Source organism: Rousettus aegyptiacus, unplaced genomic scaffold, assembly GCF_014176215.1.
Source record: "Rousettus aegyptiacus isolate mRouAeg1 unplaced genomic scaffold, mRouAeg1.p scaffold_m13_p_1, whole genome shotgun sequence".
NCBI classification, from domain to species: domain Eukaryota; kingdom Metazoa; phylum Chordata; class Mammalia; order Chiroptera; family Pteropodidae; genus Rousettus; species Rousettus aegyptiacus.
The window spans coordinates 96,358,166-96,373,170 of NW_023416284.1; the positions used below are offsets into that span (position 1 = coordinate 96,358,166).

A 15,005-nucleotide genomic window follows, 5' to 3' on the forward strand; every position below is an offset into this window, starting at 1 on the left:
TCGGACCTGTGTGCGTGTTTGTGTGAGGGGTGTGGGGAGATGTTTTGGTAGAGAGAGGGATGATGTATCAAGTAGTTATAGAATTGGGTGGTATTTTAAACACGTGATCCTCTGCAAACACATCCATGTTCTCATTAAAAATGTGGTTCAGTTCTGAAATCACAGAATCTTTCATTTTCCCCAACAGACTCCAAATTTTAACTGTCCTGTGTGGTGTTGGGAGAAAGCCCTGAAATTGTCACAGAAGAGGCCAATCTCAACAGACCCGAGTGGGGCTGTGTGGGTTTGAACCTACGCTCCCTACCTATTGAGATCTTGCACAAGCCACCTCTCAGTGTGTGTTTCCTTGTCCATAAAATGGGGATGTAATACCCACCACATAGAGTTGTTTGCAAGAACAAACAAGTTCATTCACGTATTACTGAGTTGAAGCACGCCGGGCAGACTGGTGACACGGGTTTGCCATCATCACCCCTATACCTCTCTCCTTTTGCTCCCGACTCTCCTTCCTGGTTCTTGGACCCCCTTCCGCAATGCTCCCTCCCTATCCTCGTTCAGATTTGTGAACTGTCACCCCTTCGAGGCCTGCCCTTCCTCCGTTGCCTCATCTTTCCTTTTCTCCCTTCCAGACCACCCAATTCTCCTCTCAACTCTGAGGCTGACCTCGGTCCTCCCTGTCCCCGCAACCTTGCCCTCCAACTTCAGCACCCTCTCCCAACCCCCGCCCCCCCGCCCCACCCCCGCTCCGTGCCACAGCACACACCAGACTAGCCTGTCCCATCTCATGTTTTATTGTAAAAATGTTAAAATAAATTACATTTGACATCATTGCCAGGATGTACATACAGTGTGTGCAGTTGTAGAACAGCCAGTGACGCTGCGGCAAGGCAGGGCGAGGAAACGAGGATGAATTCATTAAACCATTTCACGGAGAAACAAAAGGCCGCTCCTTCACGCCTGGCTGCCGGGCCGGCATACCCTTCCGTGACAGGATGAACTGGGGGTGTGGGCACACATGCCCATCGCTATCTTCACATGTTGGGGATGGTGGGGGTGGTGGGTGGGGTTCTGGCCCCATCTGGCCACACAGCACTGGGGAGGGGGCTGAGAGGCACAGGTGTTTGGGTCAAGGGTGATCACTTAACTCTTGCCCAGCATCCATTGCCTGTGTTGGGTACCCTTCCCCAACTTTGCTCCCTGCGAGCAGGTGCCCTCTCTCACACTATGTCGGGACTCTTGGCATCATGACCTTGACTGAGGTCACTGAGAAGGGCCCAAATGAGTGGGGGTAGGAACATCTCAATCCTTGGGACCCTACTCTTTCACCTTCTTTCCCTCTCTGGCTCTGAAGCCAACAACAGGTGCCAGGTATATAAAAAACAGCAGTTTATTTGAAAACAAAACAAAACAAAACATACAGGGCAGAGCAGGCTGGCCCCAAGGTATGTACCATGGAGAATCTAAGATCTCTGCCAGCCCCTCACCGGAAACAGTCTGTGTACAGTTTCACATTATCTTTTACTCCCCCCATCGCAAATCCTTCCCTTTCACTCTCTCTCTCCCATCACCCCCATCCCTTCTCCCTCCCACGCATGCGTGGGCTCTCGCACACTCTCTCTCTCTCTCTCTCTCTCACACACACACACACACACACATCCCCCAGTGGCTGGAGGGAGGAGCTTGATTCACATATTTGGCCATTCCCCACTTGCGAGCCAAGAGCAACCTGGGGAGCTGTGAGATCCTTGTTCTAGGCACAGGGGAGATGGAAGGGCATGGGGGATGCGGGCCAAGGCAGAGCTGACCTCACTCCTGTCGCTCCCTGGTCACCAGCTCCAGGAGCTGCAGCCTCAGTGGCGTGGCCTGCTACCTTCTCCTCCTCCCACCACCTCCTGGGAGGCAGAAAACCTGCAGCTACCGCTGCTTGGCCAAAGGGTATCCGAAACAAGGAACTGGTCTCTGGGCTGGGCTGGAGTTCTAGTAAACCAACAAGAAGGACCAGGACGCCTGTCCGGGCACCCTTGGGACTTGCTCTGGGTCCTAGGTATCAGGAGTGTTGTAGCACCAGCCCATTATTTCTTCTCTCCCTTCCCCCAGGTCACCTCTTCCCTACTGAGTTTTACAGTAGGGGCCAGTCAAGCGGACAAGTGTGATTGGGGTTGGAGAAATCCTTGCCCCAGGCAGGACCCTGCTCTTGTTGAGGCCTGAAGTGCCTGGGTCTCACCCTGCCCTCCTCCTCTCTCTGAAATACCTAGCTCAGTGCCAGGTGCACACAAAAAAGCCCACTAATACTGGTAAACTCAAATGACTGAGGGCCCAGAGTAAGAGAACCGTGTGACACTCTCAACCAAATGATGGGGTAAAGACCCACGCAGTGCAGGCCTCTTTGGGGTCAGTCCTGCCAGCAAACATATCTTTGAACCGTCGAATATACCAGCTGTGCTTAGGACAGACGCCTCCCACTGCCAGGGAGCCTGTTCCGCTGGAGAACAGAGGCCCTGTCCTGGGCAGGCGCCACGCTTGACAGTAGTAGCTGGAGGGGATGGAAGGTAAAGAAGGCCCCTAGCCCCCCACTCCCAGTTCCAGGGGGTCCCAGCCATGGTAGCATGCCCCAGGATTGAGGACGACAGAAGCCATCAAAGATGGAGTGGGGAGCCGGCCCCGTCTCACGTGTCTCTGGGGCCATTTGCCTTATTGTACTCGTTCATAAGCTGTTCGTAAGGCACAGAGACCTCTGACTCGGTGCTAGTGAAGGTCGATTCGTCTGATGAGGGGAGCTCACCCAAGTTCAAGGGCACCTCAGCCTCAGCCTCTTCCTGGGGCCTTTCCTCCCCGGCCAGGTTGTCCTCCAGAGAGGACTTTGACGTATCCTCGTCCAAGAGGCCGATCTCCTCATTTGCAAAGGTGATGTTCGCATTCTGGAAGATGAGCGGGTGGTAGTCCTGGGCGTCCCATGGCTCACCTTCCTCACTGATGCGGTCCAGCTGGTTAGTGAAGACCTCAGGGGTAGGGGAGTCATCCTCGGGGGAACCTGCCCTGGCCTCCTCGCTGGGGGCCCGAGACACATGGCCTTTGTTCCTTAGTGTCTGAGATACCTCTTCCAAACTGGGCACCCGGTTCTTGGAATAGAGCACCATGGGGGCCAGGGAGGCAGGGATGGCTGGCAGCCCACTCTCCTGAGGCCCCAGCCCCGGCCCCGGCCCCGGCCCCGGCCCCAGCCCCGGGACCCTCTCACCGCCCCCGCTCGTCTTCATTGCCTTCTTCCCAATCTGCTTGATGAGGTCATTGTAGGTCTCCTCCTTTTTGGACAGAAAGCTTAAGATGTTGATGTCCTTGGACGCCGTGTTCCCTGCCATCTGCAGAGCCTTTTTGGAGTGTGGGGAGCTCTCGAAGGACTCCTTCCGCCGTCGCCGCCGCTTCTTAATGGCCTTGTGGACTTCCACGAACATGCTCACCTTCCAGTCGACAAAGAGGGACAGCCAGGCCAGCCCCAGGTAGATCCAGAGCTCCACAAAGTAGCGGTACAGGGCATGGTAGTTGGCACTGGGGTTCACACCTGAAGACAGGACAGGAAGCCCAGAGGGTCAGGAGAGGGACCCAGAAACACTCGAGGGCCAAAGATGTGTTATCTGAGAATGGGCACAGTGCCAGAATGCAGAAGGGGATAAACTGGGAAAAGGAAACTGTTCCAGAACCTGGACTACTCCATTGTCACAGAGGGCTTTGACCCAGTGAGTCATGTGCCTGTCCTAGTCCCCAAGCTGCCTGAGCCTCAGTTTCTTCAACTGCTTAAAGTCAGAAGAGTGGTCCCCTGAGGTGAGGAAGGTTCAAGGGGGAAGGGCTCCGGGAGGCTGGTATTGGAGCCAGCACACAGGGGAGGAAAACGGCCCACGAATGTCTGCCTTTCAGTTAGTCACCTATATCTACACTTAGCTATTTTGTGTACTTTTTTTGGTATATATATTATAGTTCATTTAAAACCGGGACAAAATCAAATGACATCCTCATTGCTGGGGATGGACTCACTGGCTTATATAACGAGGCCAAGAGGACTTGTGAGCACTGGTCCTGGCAGGAAATATTCTGGACAGCCTTGACTCTCCTTCAGTGAGGTCTGGCCTGCCTCCTCATTTCCTGTTTCTTCCCTCTTTGGATCAGTTCCTCCCATGGCCTGGAGGGCTCTGCACACTCCATGTCCCCCTCCTCTAAGGCCAGGTTCCTGACACCTGCTCCAAGGAGCCCTCCCGCATGGCTCCGCACAGTTCTGGCTGGTCTCCAACACTCTAAGATTATCTGAGATTTAATTTTCTACTTACAGGCATGTTGATCTGTACCATTATGTATGCTGTGGCTCCCCTCCCCGCTGAGACTGGGGGCAACCTGGGAAAGGGACTGGAGAAAGGGGGCTTCCTCCAGAGTGGGGCTCCCTCATCTGTTTAAAGGTTCCCCAAAGGTGGTGGCCATCCCCCCTGCAGACAGAAACTGCTGCCACGCTTACTCGGGGCTCTTGGGCACACGCAGGTTATGATGACAACCGGCGCACACACTCATAGACGGGCCCTCCTGTCAGTACCGATGGACGGCAACTTATCTGATTTTCCACAGCCCTATGAGATAGGTGCTATTACTTTTTTTTTTTTTAACCCATTTTATAGATGAAGATGCTGAGGCAGAGGCTTGGTGTCTTGCTAGAGCTGAGAAAGTATGATGAAATACTCTGCTGTGCTTCTCTACTAAGAAAGTTTCTCCTTAGCCTGCTCTGGGCCCCAATGGCTAGACAATGGCAGGATTGTGCCTCTGTCTAACTTCATCTCCTAAAACAGTAGGCCCAGGTCTGCGAGGTCAGTGGAGTATTCAGGCCTCTCTTTCCTGTTCCTCCCACCCAATCGGTCACCCTTCCCAGCATTCCCAAGTCTCCGCTTATAATAGGGCAGAAGGGTAGTGACCTGGCCCTGGCCCTGGCCCCTGGGAAGGGAGATAGGGAGACCAGGCCCTCAGAGCAGAGGCTAAGGTCAACCAGCCAGGGCAACGGCCACAGAGTCAGTGAACAAACCCTGGGTCAATGAGGCCAAATTTGGTGTCAAGAAGATTAAGAACCAGGATGTTCTGCAGGCCACAGGCACAAGTACTGAGTGGCTGGGACTGGACGAAGTGGCCAAAGATCTTATTGCCTGGCTGGATTAAGTAGGGGAGGGAATCTTGGCCCAAAGGGGTAGGGCAGCTTGGGAGAAGGCCTCTTATGTTTAAGCTGCCTGTGGCAAGAGCAAAGTTTTGGGTCTCTGAGCCAAGTCTCCAGGACAACTCCTTCAGCTCTTGTAATTGATGGAAGGAAGGCAGCTCTGTGTCAGGGAAGAGCCTGGTGTGGTGGCTTCGGGGCTCTCTGGGTAACAGGCACAAACCCCACAAGCAGAAGGCCCTATCCTCCGCTCCTGGTGCACCTATGCACCTAGGTTCAGGAGGTGGGGAAGAAAAGAAGGAGAGGAAAAGATCAGATGCTAAACATGACGAAAGGAAATGAAGAAAGACATATATCAAGAAAGGAAAATAGAAAAGTCTTTTGCAGTTACTCTGTGCCTTGGTTTCCTCTTTCAAATGGCAGGGTAGGGTAAGGACCCCCACGGGGTGGAAGAAGTACCCAGGACACTGAATGCCGATCGGGGCTCCCAAGAAAGGTCAAATGAATTGAGATCGAAGAAGCAGGGGAAGTAGAGGCAAGGGGAGAAGGCAAGACTCACCGGCCACAAAGTCGCCAAAGCCGATGGTGGAGATGGTGGTGAAGGAGTAGTAGAAGCCCTCGATGTAGTCCCACTCCTCGGTCACCATGAATACCAAGGGCGGGATCACCAGGTGGACGAGGACACCCCATACGATGAAGATGGCTGTGCACGTGATCTGTGCCTTCCGCTGATGGGGTGACAGGGAGACCAAGTCAGACATGGTGGAGAGATGAGGGCAACCCAGCATGAACACCCAGAGGGCCGGGGAGGTGGCGAGAGGAGAGTCTAGCCAGGCACCACACCTGGGAGGGGGCTCACTGCCCAGGGAAGGAGAAAGGAGCAATGTTCCCAGCCTAACCCAGGAGGGCAGGGGGCTCTGAAACTGCCTTCTTGCTATCTGTCTGAACACCTCTGGATCCCCCTCCCATCACCTGCCAGGGTCCCCTCATCTCTGCTCAGCACCTAGAATTGAGGACATACCAGGCTCACGCCTCTCTTCATGAGGAACTGGCCCAGCCGCTTTGCACGTCCCCCAAAGAACTTGCCCAGGGCACTGATCCACGTCAAGCAGAGCGGCACCCCGAAGAGACCATAGAAGACACAGAAGAGGCGCCCAGCGGGGGTCTTGGGGGCCACGTTGCCATAGCCTGAGGAAGAAAAGAAGTGAAGCTAAGAACAGAGCCATAGCAGGGGTAAGGGACCTGGAGTCAGAGTGGTTCTTGCTCCTCTATCACACATGTACACAGCTTGGAAGACACCCATTCTCTAAGATCACTTGACCTAATACCAATACTTAGGAAATGACATTTCCCTTGGTCATACTACGGTCATGATCATTTATAGCAATTATAATAGTATGGGCTATGTCTGCCACCAGACAGGGAGCTCCCTAAAGCCAGACTAAACCTCCTCCATTTGCAAGTCTTCTAGTGTATAAGGCATCAATTCGCAAATTAGAAAAAGACGCCCTCTCTGGGTAGACACCCCAGAGGCACTGTGGTAGACGGTCTCCAAAGACAGACATTCTTCATCCCTTCCCTTCTCATGCAGGCATGCTGCCACTCGTGTCAAGCTACAGTCTAACTCCCCTCCCTCTGAATCTGGGCTTCAGTGACTTGCTTGACCACAGAGTACAGCGAAAGTGACAACAGGTAGGCTACGTCTAAGAAGCCTGCTGCTTCTCCCCACGTGATCTCTTGAAATGTCTGCTTTGGGGATTTTCCTTCTTGGAATCCAGCTATCATACCATGAGATGATCACGCCATTTTATTTTCATCCCTAGCTGAGCTCCCAGCCAATGGCCGGCATCAACCACCAAACATTTGATAGAGAAGACATCTTGGATGTCTGCCAGCTGGGCTTTCAGATAACTCCAGCCCCAGCCACCAAGACTGCCACTGCATCAAGAGACCTCACGCAAGAAGCAGCCAGGTGAACCAGTCAACCCACAGAATGGCCAAACATAAGAAGCTGTATTTTAAGTCACTAACTTCTGGGGTGGCTGGTTATGCAGCCAGCCATAGATAATCAGAATAGTTACCCAGCTTGTTGAGCAAGCATGAGGCGGCTGGGTTTGTACAGTGAACAACCTGTTTAACTTCCTGCATAGCTATGGCTATCAGGTTGTGTCGTTTCTGCTCCAAGTGCCCAGGTCAGGACTCCTGGAACACAGTCTCCCAGGCATGTCCAGTCACTAAGGCTTTATTAAAGTCCCAGGAATAAATGTCAAAAGGACAGGCTGCAACTGGCCTGATTTTATCTCAACAAGGCCAGAAGTAAAGCTAGAGCCTGGAAGCGGGTTATCCTGAAGGTACCAGAAGACTAACCGATGGTAGTGATGACTGTGGCTGCAAAAATCACTGCATTGGGCCAGTTCCAGTTGTTGAAGGTCTGGTTGCCTGTGATGGCCACGCCCTGTCCTGCAGCATCAGATACTACCTAAAAAGAGAGAGACAATGAAGGTCAGAGAGGAGGCCGGACTAACAGATGCTTTCTAAGTGACAGCACTCTATTAAACTCCTTATAAGCATTCTCATTTAATTATCACAGTAATGAGGTAGCAGTTACTGTCTCCATTTTACAGATGATGAAACCTTTTATAGAGGATCAGAGAGGTTAGGCGATTTGCCCAAGATCACACAGCTAGTAAATACAGTTGCTCTTCGATTTACAATGGGGTTACATCCCAATAAATCCATTGTTAGTTTGTAAGTCAAAAATGCATTTAATGTGCCTAACCTACCAAACACCACAGTTTAGCCTGGTCTGCCTTAAACATGCTCACACAGTGTTTTTGGACACTGTCCGTTGTTTACCCTCATGATCGCAGGGCTGACCAGGAGCTGTGGCTTCCTGCTGCTGCCAAGCATCATGAGAGAGTATCCTACAGCATATTACTAGCCCAGGAAAAGCTCAAATTTTGAAATCTGAAGTATAGTTTCTACTGAATGTGTAACACTTTCACACCATCATAATGTCAAAAGTTCCTAAGTCAAACCATTGTAAGTCAGGGACTATCTGTATGAAGCCTGGGCAGTGTGGCTCCAAATGTTTTCCTCTCCCTGAGCCACAGTGCCTCTCAAACTAACATGTACCAGATCACCAGGAGAGCTTGTTAAATACGGATGGCTGGGCCTCACCCCTAGAGTCTCTCTGACTGAGTAGGTCTGGGAAGGAGTCCAAGAATTTGCATTTCTAACAAGTTCCCAAGTGATGCTGAAGCTACTGGTCCAGGGACCACACTTTGAGGACCCCTACACTAAACGCTTCTGCTTCTCAAGGAGGGCAGATTGTGATGCAGACACATAGGAGGACTCTTATGCCATACCTGGTCCTCTACAGAGAAGTATTCTACTACAGGGTTGGCCTGGAAGGGACCCTTACACACCACACCCTCCACCCCCACTCACTGTCAGGATATCTGCTATGCCCAGTTCGGTGCCCTCTGGGATCTGTCCTCCAGGGCTGCCTTTTCCCTGTGCCTGGGGCTCTATCCTCTTCCCTCTGCAGGATCCTCTTTCTCTCCCTTCTCTGAATTCTTTTTGCTTAGCCCTGGGCTGAGCAATTTCAAGGTCTGGGCCAGGACAAATAATCAGAAGGTGTATACATTTCAGAGTGACTCAAAATTGTGCTGTCAGTTCTCACAGTACAGCACTTCCAGTGACTGTGAGCAGAAGGTGAAAAGCCACCTGGGAAGTCCAGGGAGAGGCCCCAGAAGAGGCCTTATCTGTTCCAGGAACACTGATAGCTGCCAAACCTGTTTCCCCCTGACCAGACCCTGCCTCTACCCCATCTTTCAGTTCTGCTACCATTCACCCTAACCTACCAATGGCAGGCCCTGGACTCCAGGGCATCCCAACCAATCCAGATACCAGTAACTCAGCCAAATTCCCTACAAGAATCAAGCCTAGGACCGAGGGAAGACAGAGTGAAGAATGGAAGAGAGAAAAAACCATAGTTTAACCCATCTGTGGCATGATTAAAATTAGATGGGAAAAAAAGGGTAAGGGAAGGCTGCTCTGAAGAAATGTGCAGTCTACAGCAGCAGCAGGCCCGTGTGAATGGGTCTGCAGCCTCTATAAAGAATTTTCCATGAAGACGTGCTCATCTTGCCAGCCATCAAACCACATCACTCGCTGCCTAGCCTCCTCACGGCATTTCCAGAGCATCTCTCTGCAGGCCACGTAGCAGCCAAGTGGAAAGGCCGTCTTCAACCCTGCCTCAGAGAGCTGGCTGTCTAGCTGGCCAGGCCATTTATATGCGAAAGCACCGGGACGTTTTGACACAAACAGGCAGAGAAGAGAGTTAAAACAAACATGAGGGTCCACCCAAAAGGCCTCCCAAAAGTTACACCTATGTTCGAAGCCGGAGAACAAGTACGTACGTACCAGGGTCCTGTGTCCTAATGTTAAACAGATGGCGGAGAAGCAGAACCACTCAGCTCCCCTGTGCCTCAGCCTTTGCCACCTCAGATATCTGTCTTAGAGTGGAGAGGGCAGAGCACAATCGTCAGGGATGAGAAGAGCATACGAGGACACTTTTTAGCAGGAATTACGCCACTGACCAGAGAAAAATGTGACTGGGGTGTCACATGGACTCCATGGAATCTTGGGGAACAACAGAAAAGATGTCAGGAGACTAGCTATCTCCTTTTCCATACAAATCAAATGGGTGGATTCTGGAAACTCCAACCTGAACTCCTGCAGACTTCTCAAAAGCAGAATGTTTGGCACATTCGGAGAGGAACTGGTGAGCACTAGAAGCCAGCACAGGTTCACCAAGACCAAGTCATGCTCAGTTAAGTGCATCTCCCTCTCCCAAGCGGTTACAAAGCCTTGAAGTTGGATGGAATGCCATAAATCTAGATGTAGCGAGGCAGCTGAATACATGGGTTTAAAGATATCCATGTGGACAAGAAAGAAATGTAGGGCAGAGCTGGGATTAATTTGGGTCCATTTAAAGGCAGATAAACAACCACGAGAAGTATTGATCATTATCAACCTAGCCTGAGATCTCCACTATCATCATGCCAAAGGCCTGGGCCGGTCAATATTTTAATCAACAACACACTAAGGACAAGGATGGCTGACCAGTCTAATCTGCAAAGGCTGGGATGGGAGGATGGCTAACACACTGCGCAGTTTGGGAATCAAAATCATCTCTACTGGAAAACTGGGCTGAAACTAACAAGGTACGACTGTCTTAAAGTTTTCATGTTTTACACTTTGGGTTAGAAAAGACCAGTATAAGACCAAAGGGAGAATTTCTTGGGTTTCAGCTAAACATAAACCAGCAAACACTAGGGAACACTGGGGTGGCTGCCAGAATTAAAGTAAACACAATCTCAGGCTGTGTCAATATCTTACCTATTCAGGGCTGGGGGTGTAACAAGCCCATTGTTCTCTCAGGGTCAGGCCACACAGGGGGAACTCTATTCCATTCTGGGTGACTTCGTGCAATATGTTAACAAACGGGCCAAGGTCCAAGGCAAAACAGGGGTGGCTTTTGGGGATAACGAGCCACCTCAGAATGGACTGCCCTTTGGCAGTACTCCGTTTCCAATAATGAAAAATGTTTAGACCAGAGGTGACGGCATATATCAGAGATGTTGAAGGTGTGGCTGGAACTGGGCTTCTCACCCGGGGGTGGTGGCACTCTCTGGAAGTGTTTAGAAATGCTGCCTAGTGGGGCAGGGAGAGGCACTGTGTGTGCCAGGTACTGTTTAGGCACCGGGGACAGAGCAGCAAAGGGGCGAGAAATCCCTGTCCTCCCACACATTTACTCTAGTGGCTAGTGGGAGTGCTGCTGGCATAGAGTGGGCAGGGACCAGAAAGGCTAAATACCCTGTCATTCACAGGACAGGCCCATCCGCTATGCCAATACGGCTCCCACGGAGAAACACTGGCTTGCCAAAGGTGATCCGTGGACTTGAGAATCATTTAGTAAAGTGTTAAGGAGACATCGAACATATAAGCTAGCAAAACAGGGTAATCGAAGAGAGCATTTTAGTTGGGAGCTTTGAGGTAGAAAAGCTGGGCTTCCTGCCCTTCACCCTGTGGCAGAGTGCCCTCTGGGGCACAGCCCACGGCCTCAGCCTCTGGGCTCGGGTTATTAGGAAGCCACAGCCCCATGTGCTGTCCCCATGACCTCTATTATCTCTTATGATCACCCAGAAAGCAGCAGGCAAAGGGGGCATTCTGAAGGGCCTCACGCCCCCAGGGCTAGAAGCATCACTAACCCTTAGAACAATCCAGTGGCAGTACAGGTTAGGCTGAGAGGTTAATTGGCAGAACTGGGAGAGGTTCTAGACTGGTTACAAGTTGGCTCAGTTCCCCACTCCCCTCCCTCCACTGCTCTACCTGCCCCGGGTGCCCCCAGCACCCTTGCCTCCTCTTTGCCCACAGGTCCTAAGCAGTTGGGAAACATCTTGGCTCCATCCTGATGCTGAAGGGAGAAGTAGGATTTTAGTGCTGCTGTATGTTAGACTCCCCTCACTGGGCTTATATGTATTTTACCTAACGGGTTCTTCCTGTGATTCTGCCAGGCATCACTTGATAGGTAAGGAAAGCCAGGCTCGGGGAGCAGAGGTTGCAGAGTAAACTTAGGCTGTCTGCTCTCTGTTCTCACCACCTGAGCTGTGGGCTCTGGTTGGGATGCCGCACTGGTCGTGGTCAGGGTCATGAAGTCTGAGGGAGAGGTCTCCCAGCACAGAGGGGATGACCCAGGCTGAGGTCATCCCTGGGTTAGGGGAGAGGTGCGGCCAGGCCAACACCCAGTTAGACACAGTGTCCTGTCCCTAGGGTTAGGGAAACAGCTTTCGCAGGAGGAGGCGGCCCCTGTTCACTCGCAGGATTCTTTAACTTGGCTCCCGAATTCACACAAGACAATATTTTCATTTTCCACATAACCCTGGAGAGTGACAAGAGTGAGCTTGTGCACACAGCCCAGGCCCAGATCTTGTTTGGGGATGGAATGGAGCTTCCCGCTGCCTGTCATCCTGATAATAAAGCAGCTGTGATTTATTGAGGGCTTACTACATACACCAAGTGTAATGTTAAGCACTTCTCAAGCCTTTAGCTCATTTAATGAGGGCAGAATCCTGCTGGGAAGAGACCACAATTTTTTTTTTCCATTTTACTAATGAGGATTTAAGGCTCAGAGAGGTTAAATAAGTAGCCTAAGGTCAGGATGCTAAAAGTGATGAAGCCAGGAGGAGAACCCTGGCCTGTCTGGGTCCAAGCTGGTCCAAGCCGCTGTTATCCTACCCTACTTCCCACAACGTCCACAGGAAAGAGGCCAGTGCATAATTCCACCCCTTCACACCAGCTGAAAAAACAGTGCCCTAAAACCAGTCAATCCACTCTGATCAGAACTCAGCATTTCCAGCCAGGCCTCCAGGAGAAGAGATTCATGTTCTTGCCTTTGGCTTCAGGCAACCAGCTGCCCTGACCCCACCCTCCTGGTCTCACTGTCCACGGACTCTGGGTTCCCAGATAGCTCATCCCCAGGGGACCCGGGATTTCCCATGCAGAGGCAGCTTCCAGGTCTCCCCATCCTGGAGAGATTCATCCTAATGAGTGGGCAGTTTTAGAGAGGGCGCATCCTGAGATTGGAAAACGATGCTTACCTTCTGATAGGGATAGGCAGGGCTCAGATCAGGCTTTTCCCATTCCTGGGCTAGGTGTGGGAAACTGAAGTATGGGTGGCAGCCACTCTGGGGATGGCATCTGTCTGGTACAGAGCTACTCCCCACCCTGCCCCCAGTTCCCAAGGCAGACATCATATACAACAGAGATGACATAGGACTGCACAGCTCCTTCCTGCTATGCAGGAGGAAGCCTTAAGAACCCTCCTTGATGCTAACCTCCACTGCGCCTAGGCACTGTTGGTGGTACACGAGCCAACTGCCCATCACCATCCGTGGCTGCATTCATCATTCATTCTATCTAAGCTCACTTGGTCCCTCAGAAAGAACCTTTATCATTCTTCTCACCCAGCCCTCCTAGACACCTTGTGAAATCTATAAAATCCTTGTTTCATAGATTATAAAACAGTTCATATTTACCTACTAGCTATAAGTGCTCACTTATATGACAGGCGCCAATTGAAGCACTTTAAGTCACTTAGCTCGCTGAAACCTTTACGACTTTATAACATAGGTACTATTAGAGTAGTCCCCCTTATCCAAGGCGAATATAGTCCAAGACCCCCAGCTGATGCCAGAAACCATGGATAACACTGAACCCTATATATACTATGTTTCTTCCTATACCTGCATAACTTTTCACTTAGAATAAGTATTTTATGGCTTCTCTTTGACATAACTGAATTGCCATTGGGCTCATTATCAAGTAAAATAAGGGTTAATTGAATACAAACACAGGCAGGACAGAGTGGGATGACCAGAGATTTTATCATGCTACTCAGAACAGCATGCGATTTAAAACTTAAGAACTGTTTATTTTTAGAATTTTCCATTTAATATTTTTGCACTGCAGTTGGCTGAAGGTAACTGAAACCATGGAAAGCAAAGCCATGGATAAGGGGGGGACTACTGTACTACCATTTAAAGATGAGAAAAACAAGGCACCAAGGCTAATTAAGTAACTTGACGTAGGTCACACAGCTAGGCAGTGGTGGAGCTGGGGTGTGAACCCAGGCAGTCCAGCTCTTAACCCCTGTGCTATCTATAACTGGGGGAGGGCAGGGGCACCGTCTCTGGGTAAATAACTTAGCTTCCCAGCCTCAGTTTCTCTGTCTGCCAAAACTAACACTTACTCTGAACATACGAAATGTACCCAAGCCATCGTAAGCATTTAAGAAATGTATCTGTAATCAGTATTATAACTAGTACATGTCTGTCCAGAAAGCAGACTCTGCAATAACTGGGACCCAGGGGGAAAAGGCTACTTGACCCCAAGGATAAATCAAAGGGTTCACTTCTCTGACAAGGTTGGGTGAGAACAGGGACTTGTCCCTAAACTTCCTCACACCTGCCAGCTCTTCCCAACTCTCCCTGTTCTAGCAGTGAAAATTGTACTATCCCAGTCTAATCGGTCTGCTTCCTCAGGCCACAGGTGACTTCTTCAACACCGAGGAGGACCCAAAAAGAGACAGGAGAACTCGGGGATACAGGGGAACTAAGGCTCAGAGGGTGTTCCCAGGCCACTCCACAGCTGGAGTCCAGGGACCTGGGGGAAAGGCGTGTGTATGTTAGTTAAAAGTTCTCCCCTGATGCAGCAGAGGGCAGGGGAAACAGAGGCACGCCCCAGATGTTTCGCCTCACCCCTAAGAAGGCCATCTCTCCTGACCTCTGCTATTTAGAGAGTCTCCCCGAAACACTGGCCAGTTTCCTGCCCAGCCAAGCAAGGCAGGCAGGCTACAAAGAATACGATACCACACACTTGGTCCCCCTACCCCACTCATGCTCACCAGGTGAAGCTCAGGCCAGGGGCGACAGAGGCTTCTCTGAACCACAGACTCTGGGCTCAGGCCTTCCATCTCCCTGCACCGGGAGGGAGGATGTGAGGGCAGAGAGAAGGCATCAGTGGCCTTCTCACCACCCTCCCGCCTCAGCCCAGGTGACTAGGGTGTGGCTCAGAGGCAGATGCAGTTTACGAGCAAGGTATTGGCGAGAGCTCAATGGTGCCATCCTGATACCTGCACCAGCTGCAGGCCCAGCTTGCCCAGGCCCCGTGTCTCCCAGGGAAGGAGTGGGGGGTCTGTGGGGCACGTGCAGGGACCCAAGGGTGCAGGGCCACACATCTCACTTAAGACCAGCTATCGCAA

At 51.4% G+C, this 15,005-nt stretch overlaps 1 protein-coding gene across 2 annotated transcripts in view; it reads right to left on the reverse strand.

The window, feature by feature from the left end:
• Positions 1–775: 775 nt before the first annotated feature.
• Positions 776–15,005, reverse strand: part of KCNK5 (potassium two pore domain channel subfamily K member 5) — a 37,000-nt gene continuing 22,770 nt past the window's right edge. For both annotated transcript variants that reach the window (XM_016154319.2, XM_016154321.2), the window contains exons 2-5: positions 7,544–7,655; positions 6,198–6,364; positions 5,736–5,904; positions 776–3,556 (exon numbers count right to left, since the gene is read on the reverse strand). In XM_016154319.2, the coding sequence (XP_016009805.1) occupies positions 2,667–3,556; positions 5,736–5,904; positions 6,198–6,364; positions 7,544–7,655 (1,338 nt within the window). In that variant the 3' untranslated portion in view covers positions 776–2,666. The remainder of the gene's footprint in view (positions 3,557–5,735; positions 5,905–6,197; positions 6,365–7,543; positions 7,656–15,005) is intronic.